An 18067-nucleotide genomic window follows, 5' to 3' on the forward strand; every position below is an offset into this window, starting at 1 on the left:
GCTCTAGAGGTACTAGATGCGAGATGGCTGAGGATGTGTGAAACAGCGGCTTGGGGCCCAGGGGCTCACACCCAAGTCCCTCCCTAGGTTCTGGTGGCACCTACCAGCTGTGCGGCTCAGGACGTGGTGCGGGCTCTCAGCCTGCCCTTCTGACGGTGCTGCACGCGGGTTTTCCACCTCGCTGCTCAACCTGCCACCCAGATAGCCACGGGTCAAATCTCTGCACTTCCCACATGGGTGAACCCCTGCGTCCAGCCCCATCCAGGTGGCAGCTTCTGGGAGGCTGTGCCTACTGCGTCAGTATGTCCTGGGGCTATTGTCTCCCTCTGCAGTAGCACTCACTTTAAGGAGAAAGCGTGTTTCCTGCCATGCTGGTGGCCCAGCCTCTCACACTGGGCTTCTCTGAGGTCAAGGGTGGCCACTGGGGCCATATTCTGAGAAGAGATGAGCAAGGGGTTACTGTTGAACATGTCTGCTCTTCTCTGTGGGCCTGTGCTCAGCCTCCCCCCCCCCCCCCGCCCTCATATTCCACTGCCTAGTACCTCTGCTGCTGTCTTCTTGTCCCAGAGGCGGCTCAGGGAGCTAACCCCCAAGGTGCCATGGCAGCCATCCCCGGAGCTTGAGCAGGGCTGTGGAGAGAGGGCAGTGAGGCTGCACCAGCTAGGCATGGAGGGGAAGCTGCAGCCTGGCCTTGGGAAGGCCTGTGTCTTCAGAGGCTCTCAGGCCAAGTCCTGGGTTGGACAGAGGTGTCCACGGGAAGAGGGAGCCAGGGGATGATGTGCGGGGAGACCAGCAAGAGGAGGAAGAGGGCCTTCACCCTCCCCTCACCCTACTTGGGTGGGGGGCAGAAGCTGTGTGGTAGGTAAAGAATGAAACTATCTTGAGGCGCCTGGCTGGCTCGGTCAGTAGAGTCTGTGACTCCTGATCTCGGGGTTGTGAGTTCAAGCCCTACATTGAGGGGTAGAGATTACTTAAAGAAAAACGGAGACTGTCTTAAGAATGGCTGGGGGTGGGGGGAGCTATCCAGCATCATGTCAGGATGCCAGGCCCTGATAGTCCCTCTGAGCCGAGTGGTTCTGTGGAGGAGAGGTGCCTGGAGAAGGAATCTCCTCATACTTACCTGCCTCCCTGCAGGCAGGAGCTGCTGCTTGAGCTCCAAAAATCCCTCCGTGGTGAAGGCACCCTTTGCATCCTGCAAGTGCCAGATGGGGCCCAGGAAACATCCAGCAACAGAGGACAGGCCCCCTCTGGAGGGTGCACTAGGAATCTACCCCTCTCCAACCACTTCATTCCTGAGGACTCTCAGCTCCTATCCCTAGTGCCCCAAACCCCCAGGGCCTCAGTGCTGGCTCCAGGGTCTGGGCCTTACCCCCATGGCCCTGGCACCCTTGGGCTCATGCTGCCTGGCTGCCCGCTCCAGGGAGACAGTGGTGGCAGAGGGTATGTGTGGGCTGATGGGGCCACCTGGCTGCAGGTCCCTTGTCTCAGCCAGCTGTACTCCTGGCCACCAGCTTCCGAAGGGCCTCTGCTGGAGGGAGGTGAGCCCATGGCCAGCATTGCTGGGTGTCAGCCCTGTCCCCGGCTGCAGCAGCTTCTGTTCCACCTTAGAGAGGGGAGGAAGGTGAGCCAGGGCAGGGCTCCGTGCCCCCACCTCTCCTCTCCAAAGCCCTTCCACCCGGAGAGAATCCCTGTCTCCTCATTGCTCTTTATCTCCTCCTGGTTCAGCTTGCTTAAGAGACTTCCCCTGTCATCCTAGTCCATAGTGGGGCTCTGGCCTACCTGGACAAGGGGGGGACAGGCCCCGGCAGCTGGCCAGGCAAAGAACAGGGCTCTCCTAAGGGGTCACACATGGGCTCCATGTACTGGGGAGGCCCCAGTCTCAGGTTGAGACCAGGATGCTCCCACCCCCAGCCCTCGGGCCCCTCGCCACTAGGGAATCCTCGTCCGGCCTCTGCTCACTCCCATCTTTCTCTGCAGTTGGGCAAACTTCTCTTCCTGGGCTGCCAGCAACTTTTCTAAGTCCTGGTGTCTGCCGAGCAGCAACTCCACGTCAGGCACAGAGTGCTGTGGGGAAGCAAAGCCAGGGTGAGGCCCAGCTCCATGGGGGTGTGGAGAGCCTCCCTCTCCTGGTCCCCGACCCGCTTAGCTGGTCAGGGAGCAGAGGAGTAACAGGATCTGCCCTCGGCTGCAGCTGTGGGCTGGTACAGCTGGCTAATGGCGGGGGGCCTTTGGCTCACCCCGCAGTTGGGGTCCAGCAGTAGACCCTCCCGGGAGGCCAGCCAGGCCTCAGCTTGGTCCAGCTCCTGTCGCAGCTTCTGCAGGCCCCAGTTCTCCTTGCAGCGCTCCCGGCGTAGGACGCAGGCCTCTGTGAGTGCCTGCAGCCGCCCTTCTAGCTCCTGCAGACACCCTGCCACCTGGTGGAAAGGGGTGCTATGGGTCACATGCATGAGCAGGAGCACTGAGGCAGGGCAGGGCTGGAGTGCCCAGCAGAGGGGTCCAGGGAAGGCCCAGGCCCTTCCTTTCTCTGCTTCTCTGTCTCTGCTCCTTGCCGGCCTGTCACTGAGGGTTTCTGTGTTCTGAGGCCTTGGGTAGCTGAGCTCCATCCCCAGCTCAACCCCAGGTCCACTTTCGTGTGCGTACCTCCAGGGACATGAAGTGGCCGCTGTCTATCAGCTGCTGCCCTTCTTGCTGTACATCCTGGGCTTGTAGGCAGTGCTCCTTGATTTCTCGCCCCAGCTCGTCATGCTGGGCCAGGAGCCGCTCGGCTCCCACCAGGTCCCCGGCTAGCTCCTCGGACGAAACCACAGCTTGCTTCTCCTGAGCCCATGTTCTGGGGACAGGGAGACAAAACTGCCATCAGGGTGGGGGTGGGGAGCAGCCTTGGGAGGTGGGGCATGAGGTGTGCTCGGGGAAGGGGGGTCAGGCTTCCGATGTGCTGGGGTGACCCCCACCCCACAGGGTGGAGCTGAGCCAACACCAGGGCAGGAGGCCACCTACAGCAGTTCCCTGCAGCGGCAGAGGAAGGCGTGGCCCTGGACAGCCTGCTCCAGCTGCTGGCCCTGCTCCCGGGCCTTCACCTCCAGGGTGGCCCAGGCCTCCTCCACCCTAGCCAGCTGCTCAGACAGGCCATCCTGAGCCATGGGGTGTAGCTGGCCCAACCGGCAGGCCTCCATCCGCACCCGTGCCATCTCCTTCTCCATCGCCGCCAGTTCCCTCTGCCACCAGAACACACAATCAGGTCTCACCCCCGTCAACCTGACACATATCCCTCATTTGGGAGCATCCAGTCCTCTCTGAGGGGTCCTGATCTGTTTCCCAGAATTTCCCAAGCCAACTCCACTGTTCCACAGCCTGGGCCAGCCCTACCTGGCTGGGGTGGGGCGGGGCGGGGCGGGGGGGGGGCGGGGTGCTACCTACCACCTGCAGGGAGGGGCTCCGACAGGCAGACCATGGGGTGTGAGCCCTCACCTCCAGGCACCTGTGCTGTTGCTCCAAGGTCTGCACTGATGACGGGCTGTGGCCACAGACGTCTCTCGCCATCAGGGTGGCCTTCTCCTGCATCCAGCTCTGGAGCCAGGCCACTCCTTGCTCAAAACCACGGACCTCCCGGGCTGTGGCCAGGCTCTGGGAGAGGGGGGACGGCCTGCTCTGGGTTGAGCTCATTCCTAGGGTCCTATCTCCCTGGAGACACGGCCTTGTGGGCCACCTCCTTTTAAATAACGAGGACCGTGGGGCTCAGTGACTCGGTAGTGACCAGCAGGTACATAAAATGCGCCAGGTGTGGCAGGTGCTTCTGAATGTGGGATGTTACTGATGATGCAGTAGGGCCTCAGGGGGACATTCTGTGATGAGAGTCTTTGATGTGTGAGAAAAGGCAGAAAGGAGGCGACGCAGCGGGGGAGGGGCCCACGTGAGGGAAGAGTTGGGTTTGGGTGGGTTCAGGAGGCTGCCTAGGAGGCCAGGGGCTCAGGGAGCAGCCTACTTTAACAGAGACCAGCATAGGGCCGCGAACACAGGCTGTGGAGCAGCACTGAAGCCGCCCGCGCGGGGCCCGGGGTTAGAAGAGCGAGGCATGGCGTGAAGGAGCCGGTTAAGCAGGTGGGGTCGAGGAGAGGTGAACAGGGTGGATCTTAAAACCCGAGGCCTGTATTTAGGGGAGGCTTCGAGGGGCTCAGAAGCTGGCCGCACATGCTTCCTGTTTCTCCCTGGAGGTGCGAACTGCACCAGCAGGAATCCAAACTGGAGGAGAGGGCTGAGGTGGGGTGGAAGTGCAAGGTGTTGAGACTGCCCACTTGCTCCATGCTGGGAATTAGAGGCAGCCATCGCCCTCTGCGCGCGCACACACACACAACCAGCGTGTCTGCTTGTCCTGGATCCAGGCAGAAGGCAGAGCTGTTCCAGCCCCTGGGCTGCCCCGGCCTGGCCTGGGGGCGTTTACCTGTGTGCGGGCTTTTATTGCCCTGTCCAGCCTCTCCCAAGTGGCCTCGATACGACTCCTCTGGGCTTGGATCTGGGGACTGTACTTGTGTGCCGTCCGTTCCAGGGAGCCCGCCAGCTCCCTCAGGGCCTCCACCTTGGCCGGGCCCAGGCTCTGAACTTCCTTTCTGAAAGCCTCAAATTTCTTTTCCAGCATCTGCGAGGATACAGGGCCAGCGAGGGGCACTCTGGCGGCAGAGTCCCGCAGCTCGTGCTCACGCTGTACCTGACAGTCCCCTGGTCCGTACTGGATGAGGTCCTGGGCTCGGGCTCCGGACCGCAGGGACCGGCCCAGAGCCCCCTACTTCCCTCTGCTCACACCCTCACCCCCTCCCCGGACGCACACTTCCTTTGCTCCTTTCAGCCGCAGTCCACTCTTCCCCAGGTTCACCCAGGGAAGACTCACCTCGACGGCTTCCAGGTCCCGCCCATGGTCCTGGGACTCGGCGGCGGCCACCTTGCTGGCCAGCCAGGTTTCGAGAAGCCGGGCCTCCCGCTCCACGCGGTGGAACTGCAGCTGTTCCCGCCAGCCCCGCGCTCGGCCTTCCGCCGTCCGCAGCAGCCCCGAATGGGCCTCCCCCACCGCCCGCAGCCGGGCCAGCACCTGGGCGCTGCGGCAGGAAGGACAACCCAGCCGCCGCCCTTCTCCGCTAGGCCGACAGCCGCGCCTCTGTGGGGAGAGCCCGCCCGCGCCGCGCACCCACCTCCCGGGGAGCTGCCTGCCCTCGAGGAGGGCGGCCCTCTGCTGCAGGCTCTCCAGGCGCGGGCCGAACGCCTCTAGGTGTCCCCTGGTGGCCTCCAGCCGCCGCAGGGAGGCGCGCGCGGCCTCGGCACTCCGGGCCCCATCCTGGATGTCCAGCGCACAGCCCTGTTCCTGCAGCCAGGACTCGGCCTCCAGGAGCTGGGGGCAGAGCGGACAGTCTTCCCTGGGAGGAGGCCAACAGGGCTCCCGGCCCGGAGGTGGTGGCCGAGCTCGGGGGCCCCCCGGGGAGCTTTCTCGCTCCCTGTGCCTGGCTCTCCGCCCTACGGGCTCCGGCCTGGCCTGGCAAGGGAGTATCAGCATTTCCAGAAAGTTCCAGGTCATCGGGAACATGATGATTGACAACCACCGGTTTAGAAGGGAGGGGCCGTGCTCCCTGGCGGGAGAGCTGGGGGGCCGCGTCCCCTCCCGCCCCTCACCTCCGTCAGGAACTGCTGGGCCTCCTCAGCCTGCTGCAGCCGCTGCCGCCTCTGCGCCGCCTCGGCCCACAGGCAGCCCACGGCGCCCTCCAGCTGCTGCACGCGGGCAGCCACGGCGCGGCAGGCACCCGCCTCCACCAGCCGGCGGCCCGCGTCCACCACGGCCTGGGCCAGGGCCTCGTGGCTGCTCAGCTCACGCTCCAGGTTCTGTGGCGGCGGAAGACAGGACCGGGGATGCCAGCGGCCGCCCGGAGGCACGGCGCCCCCAGCCCCCAGCACCACTGGCTCACAGAGCCTCGGGCTCCATCTGAGGCTCGCCCGCCCCTGCTCCCCGTTGGAGGCGGGAGGGTCCACACCTGGTGCTTCTCCTGCAGGCGGCGCACGGCGCTCAGGCTCTGCCCGCAGTCGCGGGCCATGGCCAGGGGCAGCTTCTCCTGCACCCACGCCAGCTCCTCATCGGCGTCCCTGAAGAACTGCAAGACGAGGCTCCGGGCCTCCAGGGCTTGTCTGCGCTCCCGCAGGGGCGCCCGCAGGCCCTCAAACCTGCAGCAGCGGACGGTGGGACCAGGGCGGGCGCCCCGGCCATCAGCCATCGGTCAGGCCCGGAGCTCACCCGCTGGGTGCCCCTCATCCTGAGGAAGGGGGAGCCCCGAGGACACAAGCTGGAGGGCGGGGAGGAAGAGGGCAAGGGGGATACACAGGGCAGATCTACCTGTGAAGCAGCCGCCGGGCCTGGTCCTCCACGTCCCGGGCAAGGCAGCGGCCTTCCCCTGTAAAGACCTGGGCCTGGCCCAGCAGCAACTGTGCCTGCGCGGCCTGCCGGTCCACCGCTGCCTCCAGCTCCCCCTGGGCCCCCATGAGCTCGTCCAGCTCAGGCTGGGCCTGGTCCCCGATGGGGGCTCTCAGCTTGACCTCCACAGGCTCCAGCCAGCTCTCTAGGTCCTCCACACTCCGCCGGAGACGCAGAGCCTGGGGCAGAATGTGAGGTGGGCTCCAAGGAGAGGCCCAGCACCGCCTCCAGCCTGCTCCATGGCGCACAGAACCCACCTTGCAAGCCTCTTGTAGCGCGGCTGCCTTCCTCCGGCTATTGGCCTGCAGCTCGTCCCAGAGCTCTCCCAGCTCCCGCAGCCGCTCCTGGATGGTCTCTGAGGCTGGGTGGCCCTCCTGCAGCAGCCTCTGCCCCTCCTACAGCAAATCCGGTGCATGGACTCAGGACTGCTGGTGCCAGGGGACTGGTGTTGGCTCTGCCCACCAGCCTGTGTGCTAGCTGTGTGACCTCAAATTCTTTAACCTCTCTGAGCTCATTTTCCTTATCTATATAATGGAGTGAACAATGGTTCTTTAGTTTAAATGAGATAAAACATTAAGAATTTTTTAGGGACGCCTGGGTGGCCCAGTTGCTTAAGTGTCTGCCTTCAGCTCCGGTCATGATCCCAGGGTCCTGGGATTGAGCCCCGTGTTGGGCTCCTTGCTCAGTGGGGAGTCTGCTTTTACTGCTCCTTCTCCCTCTCCGTCTCGCTTGTTCTGTCTCTCAAATAAAATCAAATAAACATTTTTTTTTTCAGAACAATTTATATTGGAGCCAGCCTGGGGTCAGGACCTGCCCTTTGTAGGTAGGAGAGGGTAAATTTAAAAGATGTGACATTTTGACTCCATTACCCACAGGACTGCTAGCTATGCCCTCCTCCATCCCCTAATATCTTTCCAAGATGGCTTTAAAAGCTATCCATCAAAATGTCATCTTTGGGATCCCTGGGTGGCGCAGCGGTTTGGCGCCTGCCTTTGGCCCAGGGCGCGATCCTGGAGACCCGGGATCGAATCCCACGTCAGGCTCCCAGTGCATGGAGCCTGCTTCTCCCTCTGCCTGTGTCTCTGCCTCTCTCTCTCTCTCTGTATGGCTATCAAAAAAAAAAAAAAAAAAAAAAGTCATCTTTAAGATTCTTGAAAAGGTACTGGTTTTGGAGAGGGTCCCCAGGAAAGCTACTGCTTCTCACTACCCTTGGGTGCTTAGCATGGTGCCTGTATACAGAAGGTACTCAGTGAATGTCGGCCATCCATTACCAGGGCTCTGCGGGGTCTCCCTATGCTCTGGCCTGCAGGACTGTCCCACAGGCCCCAGGGGCTCACCATCTGCAGCCTTTGTTGTTCGTGGACACTTGCATCTAGCTGGGCCTGGAGACTCTGCTGCTTCCACAGCTGGGCCTGCAGCAGAGCTGGGTCCCTCCAGCCCTCTTCCAGGGCCACTGAGTTCTTCTCCCTCAGCCACATGGCCACCTGGATGTATGCAGAGAACCAGGCTTGGCTACCTCAGGGCCTCCCATTCCCCCAAACCCCTGGGCTGCCCGGAGCAAGGGTGGCCCCGTCAGAAGCAGATCCTTTCCCGCCACAACCACTACCCACACCCTGAGCCAAGAGGAACCTCAAAGGATTCCTGCAGGAGAGTCTGCAGCTGCCAGAGCTCTTCCAGCTGACGGCGGCGGGTCCCGGCTCCTTCCACCAGTGCCTCTTTCCTGCCAGAAGGAGGGGCTCATGGGCCCTCAGTTCCCCCCACTGGACCTGGGGCTGCTCCAGGGGGTGTGCATGTGTGTGCCCTTCCAGCCGGCAACAGCCCTTCTGCATCAGCACACCCTGAGTCTGGGGGTCCCTTTGAACTGGAGAGACATTCTACTCCCCCTTGTCACTAGTGCCTGTGATGGGCTGAACTCTGTCCCCCCATCCTTATGTCGAATCTGCCTCCACAGTACCTCACAATGTGACTGTATTTGAAGATGGGGTTTTAAAGAATTCAGTTTAAAAAGGATCATGAGGGTGCATCCTAACATGCTCCAGCAGGTGGCACACACCCAGGGACAGCCATGTGAAGAAGGAGAGACGGCTGTCTGCTGGCCAGGGAGAGAGGCCTCGGGACAAACCAACCCTGCCGATATCTTGATTGAGGACTTTTGGTCTCCGGAACTGTGAGGGAATACATTTCTGGTGTCGAAGCCACCCATCTGTGGTACTTTGCTGTGGCAGCGCTCGCCAACTAGTACAGCATCTAAACCCACTTCTTTGATCACATGCTGCTATTAGGAAGAACTTCGAGCAGTGTCCACTCAAAACACACACGTATTTTTGTGTGGGGTCTACTGATTTGTATATGCGCCTACCCCTGTACCAATGTATCAGGTACGTTGCCATATGCACAAAAATAGAAATTAGAAATGTGATCTAAAAAAATAAATAAATAGGAAAAAATCACCTACACTGCCCACATCTATACAGTTTCCACACCGGTGTGAGTGGAAACCCTTGCTGGGGTGACCAAACGGTGTGGGGGGGAGGAGGAGATGCAGAGAGGCTTGATGGAATGGGAACCCCCTTGCCCCGCCCCCCACAGAGGATGCCAGAAGCCAGCAGGGAGGGCTCAGCGTGGCACCATGCTCAGGGACAGCCAGGCCAGCCACCAACCACCTAAAGTGATTGGGGGTCAGGCAAGGAGGGTGTGATGGAATCCAGCAAACCAACATTTGTCATCTGTCCCCCCACAGGCCTCCTGGTGGCCAGGTGGGGTCCCACGTGCAGAAAGTAGGAGGGAATGGCCCCACCCTGCCCCAGCCATGGTGCCCACACAAGGACACTGATGGGCTCTCTGGGGAAGACAGGAACCCCCGCCAGTCTGAGACCTGGCTTTTGGCTAAATCTGCCTTGGTAAGAGCCTGAGAAGAGCTGGGGGAGGTAGCTGAACCAGATGGGCTTTTATGAGGAAAAAAGAGCCTAGTGTCTCGTAAGCTGTGCCAGCTTCATTTAAATGAGCATGAGAGATGTGCTAAGACATTAAGGGTACCTTCTCAATCCTCCCCACTACCCGAGGAGGCAGGTATTGTTACCTCCTCCTTGTAGACCTGGCATCTGAGAGGCATCTGCCCCAAGTCCCACCATGAGTGGCCAGCCGCTGTGCTCTGGCACCGTCATTCCACTAGGTCACCTCTCCTTCACTTTGCTGGTAGACGCTGTGCTGGGCAGGGGTGCTGGGGTTTTGGCATTGACCTCAGCCCTTGGAAAGGCTGGTGAGTGTGGCCATCCCGCCCACAGCCCAGAGCCAGAGGTACCTAAGGAGCATGGCCTGGCACCGACCCAGGGCACCCTGGGCATCAGGGTGCCCACTCTGGTGCAGGCTGCGGGCTGCGGCCTCCAGGGTACTGATCTTTTCAGCCTGTGCCTCCAGGTCCCGCTCGAGCCCTTTGTGCTTCCACAGGAGGGTCTCCACATTGGCCAAAGAGTCCTGGCAGGAGTAGGGAAGCCGATACGTCCACAGGGCTGCCCCTCCCATCCCAGGCTATCTGCTCACTCCGCCGAACAGCCGTGCCACCACTCACTCACCCACATGGTGAGTGCTCTGCCCAAACACATCCCTCTAGTTTCTCAGGGCTGCACTTGGCTTCAGGACAGTGATCTTAGCCAGGGAAGGTACTGGGGATAAGGGTCAATGTCAGAATGTTCAAGGCAGGTGGAGGTTTTTCACGTAATAGGACTACCCCCTCCTCTGCATTCCGGTCAGACTGCGTCAGCACAGGTCGAGCCAGCCCCCGCTTTCTCTGAGGTCTCCCCTGAGTTAGGCTAGCCTGCCACTGGGTTGGGAAAGTGGTTGGAGCAAACCTCCGTGCAGGGAAGCGAGGAATGCAGAGGTGGGAAGTTGTGGGAAGGAGGCAAGGGGGGGTCAAAGGCCACGCGCACCCCCTCTAAGCCCCCGGGACATCCCCTGTGGGGCCCAGCCCTGGGCGCACAAGAGCCACCCGTGGACGGCTGAGAGACCAGTGACCGATGCGGTAGAGGGCAGGGAGAGCCTCCTGAGTCGGGGGAGCCCTAGTGCCGGTTGCTGCTTTTGTAAAACCCTCATCGGCACCTACCCCCAGACCGTCGCCGGCTGGGCAGGCCTCCTGGCTGCAGAGCCAGCTTTCCATCTGCTCCACAGAACTCAGAACCAGCTGTCAAGAAAGGAAAAGGCAGAGGACATGAGCGGAGGGTCCCGTCGCTGCAGGTGGAGTGACTGTTGGGTCCAGAGGAGAAACCGGAGACCGAGACACCTGGCTCTAGAGGATGAGCCCGCAGCGGGCAAGACTTGCTGTGGACAGGCTGAGCGGTGGGCAAACCCCGAGACGGCAGCCTCCCTGGGTTTAGCGGTGGGGTTAGGACGGGGGCAGGATGAGGCTGCTCGCCTGGAGCTCCAGGTCCTGCTGCAGCTGATGCTGGTGCAACCGCCAGGCGCCCTCCAGGCTGTCCAGCTCCTGGTCTAAAGCAGCCAGGGCCTGGCGCGTGGCGGCGGCGGACGGGAGCCTGGCTGCGAGCAGTCGCTGCCCGGTGCTTCGGGCCAGGCTGATGCTGTCTGCTCGGGAGTCCAGCTCGGCCTGGAACAAGGCTGGCCTCAGATCCCCGGGGCTGAGGCTCCTCAGGGACAGGAGGCACAGGGGGAGGGGGACGGGCGGGAACAGAGCCAAATGGGGGGCGGAGGCAGAGGAGAAAGGCGCCCAGGGATCCCTGGGCTCACCTAGGGGGCAGCGCAGAGAGGAGGCGAGGCCCCAGGGGCCCAGCCCTCACCTTGAGCTCCTGATGCTCCTCCAACCTGCGCTGGGCCTCCGCGGGGTTTCGGGGGGCACTCTGGGTGTCCATCTCCACCCGTAGCTTCCGCGCCCACACCAACAAGTGCTGCAGCATGGCCTGCAGGGTCTGAACTTGGTGCAAGGCATCCAGTGACTCCCTCCTGCCCACAGGGTTCATCAGCTGGTCCTGGGGGCTCTGAGACCATCCTCTCACCCACCCCCAACCAGTGCTTTCCGTCCCTGAACCCCCTTAGCCAAAGAAGGGCCTCTGGGCTGGGAATTAATAGCTGGATAATACCAACGGTTATTCGAAGGATGGAGAAAGGCTCTCAGGGGAAACTGGGGTCAAAGGGAAGTGCAGAGACTGAGACGCCACAGGGATGGAGTCTGTGAGGGCAGGGAGGGAAGGAGGCCCAGGGGTTCCTACTGCTTCTGGGCCTCCCTCCAGAGTTGCCACCAACTGTCCATCATCTCCCGCTGCTTGGGGCTGAGGCTGTTGGCTGCTCCAGGGCTCTGCTGGCAGACGCGGCCCACCTCTCGCTCCAGGGACTGTGGGAAGGAAGCAGGTTGTATGTACTCAGGGGGGCCAGGGCTGCAGGAGACCCCTGGCCTGTGAGGGGCTGTACTGCAGGATGGGCCCTGCGGCTCTCGAGATCACGAGGGCGGCCTGCCCTATGTGCCGGCCCGGGGACCCCAGAGGAGGCATCGTGGGCAGGGCCCACCTCCATGCCCAGCTGCACACCTCCACCTGGGCCTGGAGGAGGCCCATGTCCCGATCCAACTCCTTGTGTTTCCATATCTGCCTCTGCACGCTCTCCAGATCTTTCCCATGGTCCAGGGCCTGGACCAGGGCAACCTGGGAAAGAATGCGGCATTACTGGCTTTGCCTTTGCCCCCACTCCTCCCTCACTGCAGAGGAATCACCAGCCACTGGTTTCTGTGTGAGAAGCACGTTCCCCCACCTGATTCCCTTCCCCATGCCCCCCACCAACCACAGGCTCCTTCCTTCTGTGAAGGAGGAAGATTCCCAGAAGAGCCTGGGGACAGAGTTTCTTCTCACACAGTGATCTGTTTGTGTGGTGCCTCCACACACCTTGTCTCGTCTGTCTCTCACTCCTCTGGGGGGAACCGAGCACCGACAGCCAAGCCTCTGGCTGCAGCAGGAACCAGAGGAGTGAAAACAGTGAGGCCACAGCCCCCTGCATGGCCAGAACAGGGCCCCGTCTGTGTCATGCGGGACTTCTTGGGGGGGCAGTTTCTTCACTTCTACCTCTGCCAGCACGTTTCTCTGTGGTTGCTGACATGGTCCAGGGCAAGCCTCCTGTGTGCTCTGGGCTTGCTCAGGGACAATGGAGGGAAGAGTGCTTGGGGGAACAGTGCTCTGGCCTCTGGCCGGGTGTTTCTGGAAGCCAGGTGGGTCAGCCTCAAAGCCTGGCACGGGGGCTTCTGGGATATCAGAGCTGAGAGCCCCTGGCAGATCCCTCTCCCCAGCTCTGAAGGACCCCTAGTGGCATCTATCTTCAGTCCCCCAGCTGAGGAGGAGAGGAGGCCTAGGGGCGAGACACCTGGGAAACTCGGGGTGAGGGCACCCCGCTGGCTGTTACGGCCTTTCACTGCTTACCTTCTCCCTAAGCCGCTCAGTGAGCTCATCTAGTTTTCGGGACAATATATGCATCTCCAGGGCTCCCTCAAGCTGCTGCCGGTACCAGAGTAGGTTGCCATGGAAACTCTTCCATCTGGCAAGGAGGGTGGAAGGCTGAGGTGAGGCGGCCCTCCAGCCCCCTCTCTCCTGGCCCCACTGCCTCCCACTCTGGGACTGGCCTGCTGTTCAGCTCATGTCGCCGCTGGTGGATGGTCTTGACTTGCTCAGGGTCCAGCTTCTCGAGCTTCAGGGACAAGTCATTGATGCTCCTGATGTGGGTGTCATCCACCGTGTCCTGTGAGGGTGAAGGGTGAAGGCACCTGTGACACCCACCCCGAGCAGTCAGCACATGGAGGGTCTGGCCAGGCCCGAAAGGGGGTGAGGAGCAGTATGTCTGGGGAGTGCAAGCAGCTGCACCCCATGCCGGGGGCAGTGAGCAAGAGACACTCATGGCCTGCAGCCCCAGCGTCCTCTCTAAGGCTAGAAAAATGCTCCTGGGTCAAAACTGGGCAGGGTGGCAGGGCCGGCCGGCAAGGATTAACGGAAGCCTTCAAGTTAAATTGCTCAGAAAAATAATTGATAAGAAAGCAAGAATAAGAACTGAGAATAAGAATTGGCAAGAAAAGTAAAGCAAGTGGTGAGCTTGGGTCTCCTGGTGTTTGAGTGTCTGCACCCCTAGGAGTCACAGGCTGGGGCTGCTTAGTGACAGGGGCTTCCGGGTCCATGAGCCGGGGCCCCTGGCAGTGGGAGGGACTGTGGGTGTCCTACCACCAGCAAAAGCAGCCTGTGTTCCTAGGGCCTGTTAAAGTCTCCAAAGCGCTTCCCTAGGAGGGTCGCATACGAGCTAGGCAGGGAAGGGGGTTCCTCTCCTACAGACGCTCTTCAGAACAGTCAGAGGCTACCGTGGCTAACGTGTGGCAGAGCCAGGATTTGAGCCTTGCTCCTTGAGTCTCTCTGGTTCTCCTTCTACCACAGCACCTGGCGGGGGCTGCGAATTCCATTACCAGCAAAGGGGAGCTTGGGGTGGAGCACTGCAGCCTTGCAGAAATCGTACATGCTTCCCCCAGAGGGAGGAGGTTAGCGTGTGTTGTCTCTAACACCTGACTATGACTACATCGGTCTTATTTCTTTCATCTATAGCATATAAGAGAAAGGGATTTGGGGGGTACATGTGGGGGCGTGGTGATGAGAAGCTGAGAGGCTGGATGAGGGTTACGGGCAGCTGCAGTTTGCGGATAGATTATCCACTATATCCAGGCACACGTGCATTCTTTTTTTAAATTTTGAAACAATTATAGATGCAAGGGAAATTGCAAAAGTGGTAGGGAGAAGTCCCCCTGCACCCCCTCCCCCAGCTCCCCCTGAGGGTAAAATCTTCTATAACTGGTGCACAAGATGAAAACCAGGAAAGGACATTATCACTATGAACGAGACAACAGGCTTCTTAAGAGTTGTTCAGTTTCTGCATGTGTGCCCCTGTGTGTGTTGGCGGGGGGTACAGTTCTCTGCAGGTTTATCACATGCAGATTCATGTAGCCACCACCACACGTCCCTGTCCCTTACCTAGGAGGCAGGCCTCATTGGCAGTTTAAAGTAACTACGGGTTGGCTTGGCGAGATGAGGGGGCCCGAGCACACGCAGGTGGTAAGCACGGAGCGGCAGTTTGGCGCCCTTCCCTGAGCCTCGCTCATCACTTCTCTGAGCAGTTCTGATTCCCGTGGGGACCTGTTGACCAACCTCTCCCCCCAGGACACCCTTACCTGGGCCCAGACTCCTCGGAGCTGGTGGAGCTGCCTGCGGAGCTGCAGACAGTGCTCAAGGTCCCGGCCGAGGTTGCCTACGTTCACCATGGCATCCTGTGGAGGCCGAGGGGTGAGGACCTGGGGGCAGAGTCTGAGCCCCAGCACCGGGGGCACCCAGCACCGGGGGCAGGGGGCAGTTTTGGGAAGTTCCTGCTGGGGTTCCACCTGTCAGGGATCCGGGGAGCTACAGGCCCAGGGCTCCTTGCCCCCATCTCTCAGCCCCGAGGCCCAATCCCTGACTCTGCTGGCTGGGTCTTACCATCTCCTGGATCCAGGCATCTGCAAGGTCAGCTCTCCTCAGAAATTCCAGAAAGTTCCACCCGTCCTCTAGGTCCTGGTGCCGGAGAGCCAGTGCCTGCTTCAGCTTCCGCCAGCGCTCCTGCAGTTCCCGCAGCCTCTGGGAGACCTCTCCTGCCCGAGGGTGGCTCTGTGCCAGGAGAGCCTCGCCATCCTGGGAGACAGGATGCCGGGAGATCTTGCCTGTCACCGCCCCATCCCACCCCACCTGAGACCTTCCCCCTTGGCCACCTGAGAGCCCACACTCTGAGGCAAGACTGGGGCCGACGGCCTGGCTGTTACCTTGGTGACAGAGGTTATGACCCCCTCATGGGCCTGGACCTCAGCCTCGAAGGCCTGGTGTTTCCGCAGGAGCCTCAACTTATCTTTCAGGTCCCCAGGAGGGATTGGCTCTTTTAGCTGCTGGACTCGCTCCTCCATCCAGTCCTGGGCCTGGTGGGGGTGGGGACACGAATCCTGTGATGCCGGTGCTGCTTCAGCCCATGACAACGTCCCACGCACCCACTCTCTGCTGTGCCCAGGTGGTTGACTACCAGCCCCAAGGGCTGGGCAAGGCAGTGCCAGGTAGATGAGATCCAGTGCTTCTGGCCCAGGAGGACGTGTGCCAGGGCCAGCTGGCCCCCAGCCACAGGGAAGGGCTGGCAGGGCCTTTGGAGGTGAGGCTGGCCTGCTCCAAGGCCCTAGAAGCTTGGCTCCATCCCTCTGCCTCCCCACTTCTCTCAGGCCTGGCCCTCACAGGCTCAGTAAGCAGTCAGGTCTCTGCCCACTGTATCTCTGAATCAAATGTTGTGGGTCCCAGCGAGGGCTCTGGGAAAGCCATTTAACCTTCCAGACTTCAGTGTCCTCATCACAGGGGTGTGGTGAGGCCTGAAGGCACCTGTGAAGGTTAAGGTCATCTGTACACTGTAAAAGGTGGCCCACGCGGAAGGCACGGGGCTGGGGGTGGCCCTCTGACCTGAGTCACAGCCCTGGTGAAGCCAGTCATCAGCAGTGAGGTGTGCAAGGCTTGTCTCCGGCCCTCTGCCAGTTCCTTCACTCGAGCCCGATGCTCTAGCACTGCGTGGAGCCGCTCCTGCACCTTGGGGTCCCCATGTGTCTTTGCCTGCTCGCACAGAGCTGACTCCTGGGGGGCAGGGGCAGAGTCCACTGTTCCCCCATGCCAGGAGGCTGGAGCAGGGCCCACAAGGAAGCCCTTCCCTAAGCCCAGCATGGCCCAGGGCTGGCTGGTCCTCCCAGAGAGCCAGGACCAAACCCGCAGCTCCCCAGTGACCTCATCATGTGGAGCCAAGTGGCCCTGGCATCCCTGCCCTGTGGCCCTGTTCTTGAGCTGTACATCCCACTCTGCTCAGTCAGCTGCAACCAGGCACCCCTATTCCCACAGGCTGTCACCGTATGTCACCATTACCTGTGGGTGCGCACCAAGCACTCCATCTTTTGTTTCGAACTCTTTAAAGTTCCTAGACTCCGCCCTCTTCTCCCCTACCCCATCCGATTCCTGACCGTGCCCAGTTCTCTCAGAGCCTATTACCTTCTCATCTTGGGCAGTCAGAACTTTCTGGAAAGTGTTGTGTTTGCAGATCAACTGCTCTACCTCTTCCACTGAGCTCCCCAAGGCACCGGCTTTCAGGGAGGCCTGGATCACCCATGGAAAAGTCAGAGGGGTCATCAGGGACTACCCAGACAGCTGGGCCTCCCCACCCCCATTTGCTTCATCTGTGCTGAGGCAGCAGTGCACAGCTTCTGTACCTCCTATCAGGGAAAAACCCAGAATCCCAGGAGGCAAGTAAATGAGTAAGGGGAGAGGAGAAAGGGAGTAGACCGTGTGCACGGGGATGTATGTTGTGGGGTGAGGGGGACCTGCCTCCTGGGCTGTGAGGATCTGTTCCAGATGGTCACACTTTCTCAGGAAGAGCTGCTCCCGGTGCACAGTCTGCAGCTTCTCCTCCTGCAGCTCCCAGGCCTGGAACACCTGCTCCCGCTCATCCTGCAGGGCTTGCAGCCATTCCTGGACCTGGGGATGGGCAAGTGGGAGCCCGCAGTGGGGAGAGCCGTGTAGACGAGGTGGAAGACCCCGAGGGAAGTGCCCCGTGGAGCAGCCAGTGGGGCAGAGTGGGGCAGGATCAGACTAGGGCAGGGCAGGCTGGGGGGGCACCAACAAAGGGGCCCACCTCCTTCATGGGTGTCCCTACATCCAGAAGCGCCTGCTGGCCCAGCTGGGAAGCCCTCTGGTGCAGGTCCTCACGGGCCTCCAGCTCGGCCCGAAGCTGCTGGTGGGTGCCGAGCATTAGAAGGCCCCCACTGGGATCCCGGGAGCTCTCCTCTCCCTGCAGTTCCTGCCGCACAGCGGCCGCCCAGGAGGTGTAGTCCTGCACCTGGGTCCCCAGGAGAAGGAAGGAGAGAGCTGGGTGAGGGCAGGGCTGAGTGGCAGAGACCCGGGTTCTGAGGCCCAGTGACAGCCCGCCCCCATCTGCTCGCTCATTGGAGTAACTGAGCTGTCCCAGGTCAGAGCCTCAGCTGAGGCTCCTGGGGCCTTGTGTTCTTGGTTCCTCTGCTCTCATCCAGCCTCATCCTTCCAGGCCCACGAAATCTCCACATCTGCAGCCTCCTCAGCACCCTCACTGAGACTCATCACCCTTTGCTTTTGGGGCTGCTCCTGCTTAGAAGCTCCTCCTCCTCCTTTCTGTCTCCTCCAAGCTTACCTGCTCCTCAACGGCCAAGCCTTGTTTGCATCCTGAAGGCTTCCCTGGTACTGTGACATCTGTCACCTTGTCCTCGGGATTTCTACTTTAATACTTATCAAGTGTCTTCTGCTGATTTGTGTACACACGCATGGTAGAGCTGGAGGGGCCTTGGATCCTTGTCCAAACACCTCGTTGCGTAAGTGAAGAAGGGTCAATAGCACAATGTGTATGAAGGAGGTTTGCAAGCTCTAGGTCCTCACAGAGGGTGACAACTCGGACTCTATGCCTAGCCCAAACTGACGCTGCTAGAAAGTAGCAGAGGTAGATCCCTCAAATCGAGCCTATTCGTGGTGTCATAGCTTGCACCTCCTGGTTCACCAGGCACTGAAATCTGGGGGCTCCCAGGATAGC

The 18067-nt window shown here is 60.9% G+C and overlaps 1 protein-coding gene across 1 annotated transcript in view; it reads right to left on the reverse strand.

Moving 5' to 3' along the window:
• SPTBN5 (spectrin beta, non-erythrocytic 5) overlaps positions 1–18067 on the reverse strand; it is a 46473-nt gene that overhangs the window by 1579 nt on the left and 26827 nt on the right. Inside the window, exons 33-66 of the mRNA XM_072738122.1 lie at positions 17144–17347; positions 16837–16986; positions 16504–16608; positions 15931–16098; positions 15258–15407; positions 14938–15129; positions 14637–14732; positions 13056–13171; positions 12856–12970; positions 11977–12090; positions 11662–11783; positions 11233–11395; positions 10854–11042; positions 10545–10622; positions 9747–9919; positions 8075–8165; positions 7783–7929; positions 6703–6840; positions 6368–6624; positions 6012–6198; positions 5656–5862; positions 5181–5377; positions 4883–5087; positions 4439–4633; positions 3469–3624; positions 2998–3215; positions 2641–2830; positions 2238–2414; positions 1960–2064; positions 1370–1603; positions 1121–1192; positions 543–629; positions 343–434; positions 105–190 (exon numbers count right to left, since the gene is read on the reverse strand). Coding sequence (XP_072594223.1) covers positions 105–190; positions 343–434; positions 543–629; positions 1121–1192; positions 1370–1603; positions 1960–2064; positions 2238–2414; positions 2641–2830; positions 2998–3215; positions 3469–3624; positions 4439–4633; positions 4883–5087; positions 5181–5377; positions 5656–5862; positions 6012–6198; positions 6368–6624; positions 6703–6840; positions 7783–7929; positions 8075–8165; positions 9747–9919; positions 10545–10622; positions 10854–11042; positions 11233–11395; positions 11662–11783; positions 11977–12090; positions 12856–12970; positions 13056–13171; positions 14637–14732; positions 14938–15129; positions 15258–15407; positions 15931–16098; positions 16504–16608; positions 16837–16986; positions 17144–17347 — 5176 coding nt within the window. The remainder of the gene's footprint in view (positions 1–104; positions 191–342; positions 435–542; positions 630–1120; positions 1193–1369; positions 1604–1959; positions 2065–2237; positions 2415–2640; positions 2831–2997; positions 3216–3468; positions 3625–4438; positions 4634–4882; positions 5088–5180; positions 5378–5655; positions 5863–6011; positions 6199–6367; positions 6625–6702; positions 6841–7782; positions 7930–8074; positions 8166–9746; positions 9920–10544; positions 10623–10853; positions 11043–11232; positions 11396–11661; positions 11784–11976; positions 12091–12855; positions 12971–13055; positions 13172–14636; positions 14733–14937; positions 15130–15257; positions 15408–15930; positions 16099–16503; positions 16609–16836; positions 16987–17143; positions 17348–18067) is intronic.

This window comes from Vulpes vulpes, chromosome 15, assembly GCF_048418805.1.
Source record: "Vulpes vulpes isolate BD-2025 chromosome 15, VulVul3, whole genome shotgun sequence".
NCBI lineage: Eukaryota > Metazoa > Chordata > Mammalia > Carnivora > Canidae > Vulpes > Vulpes vulpes.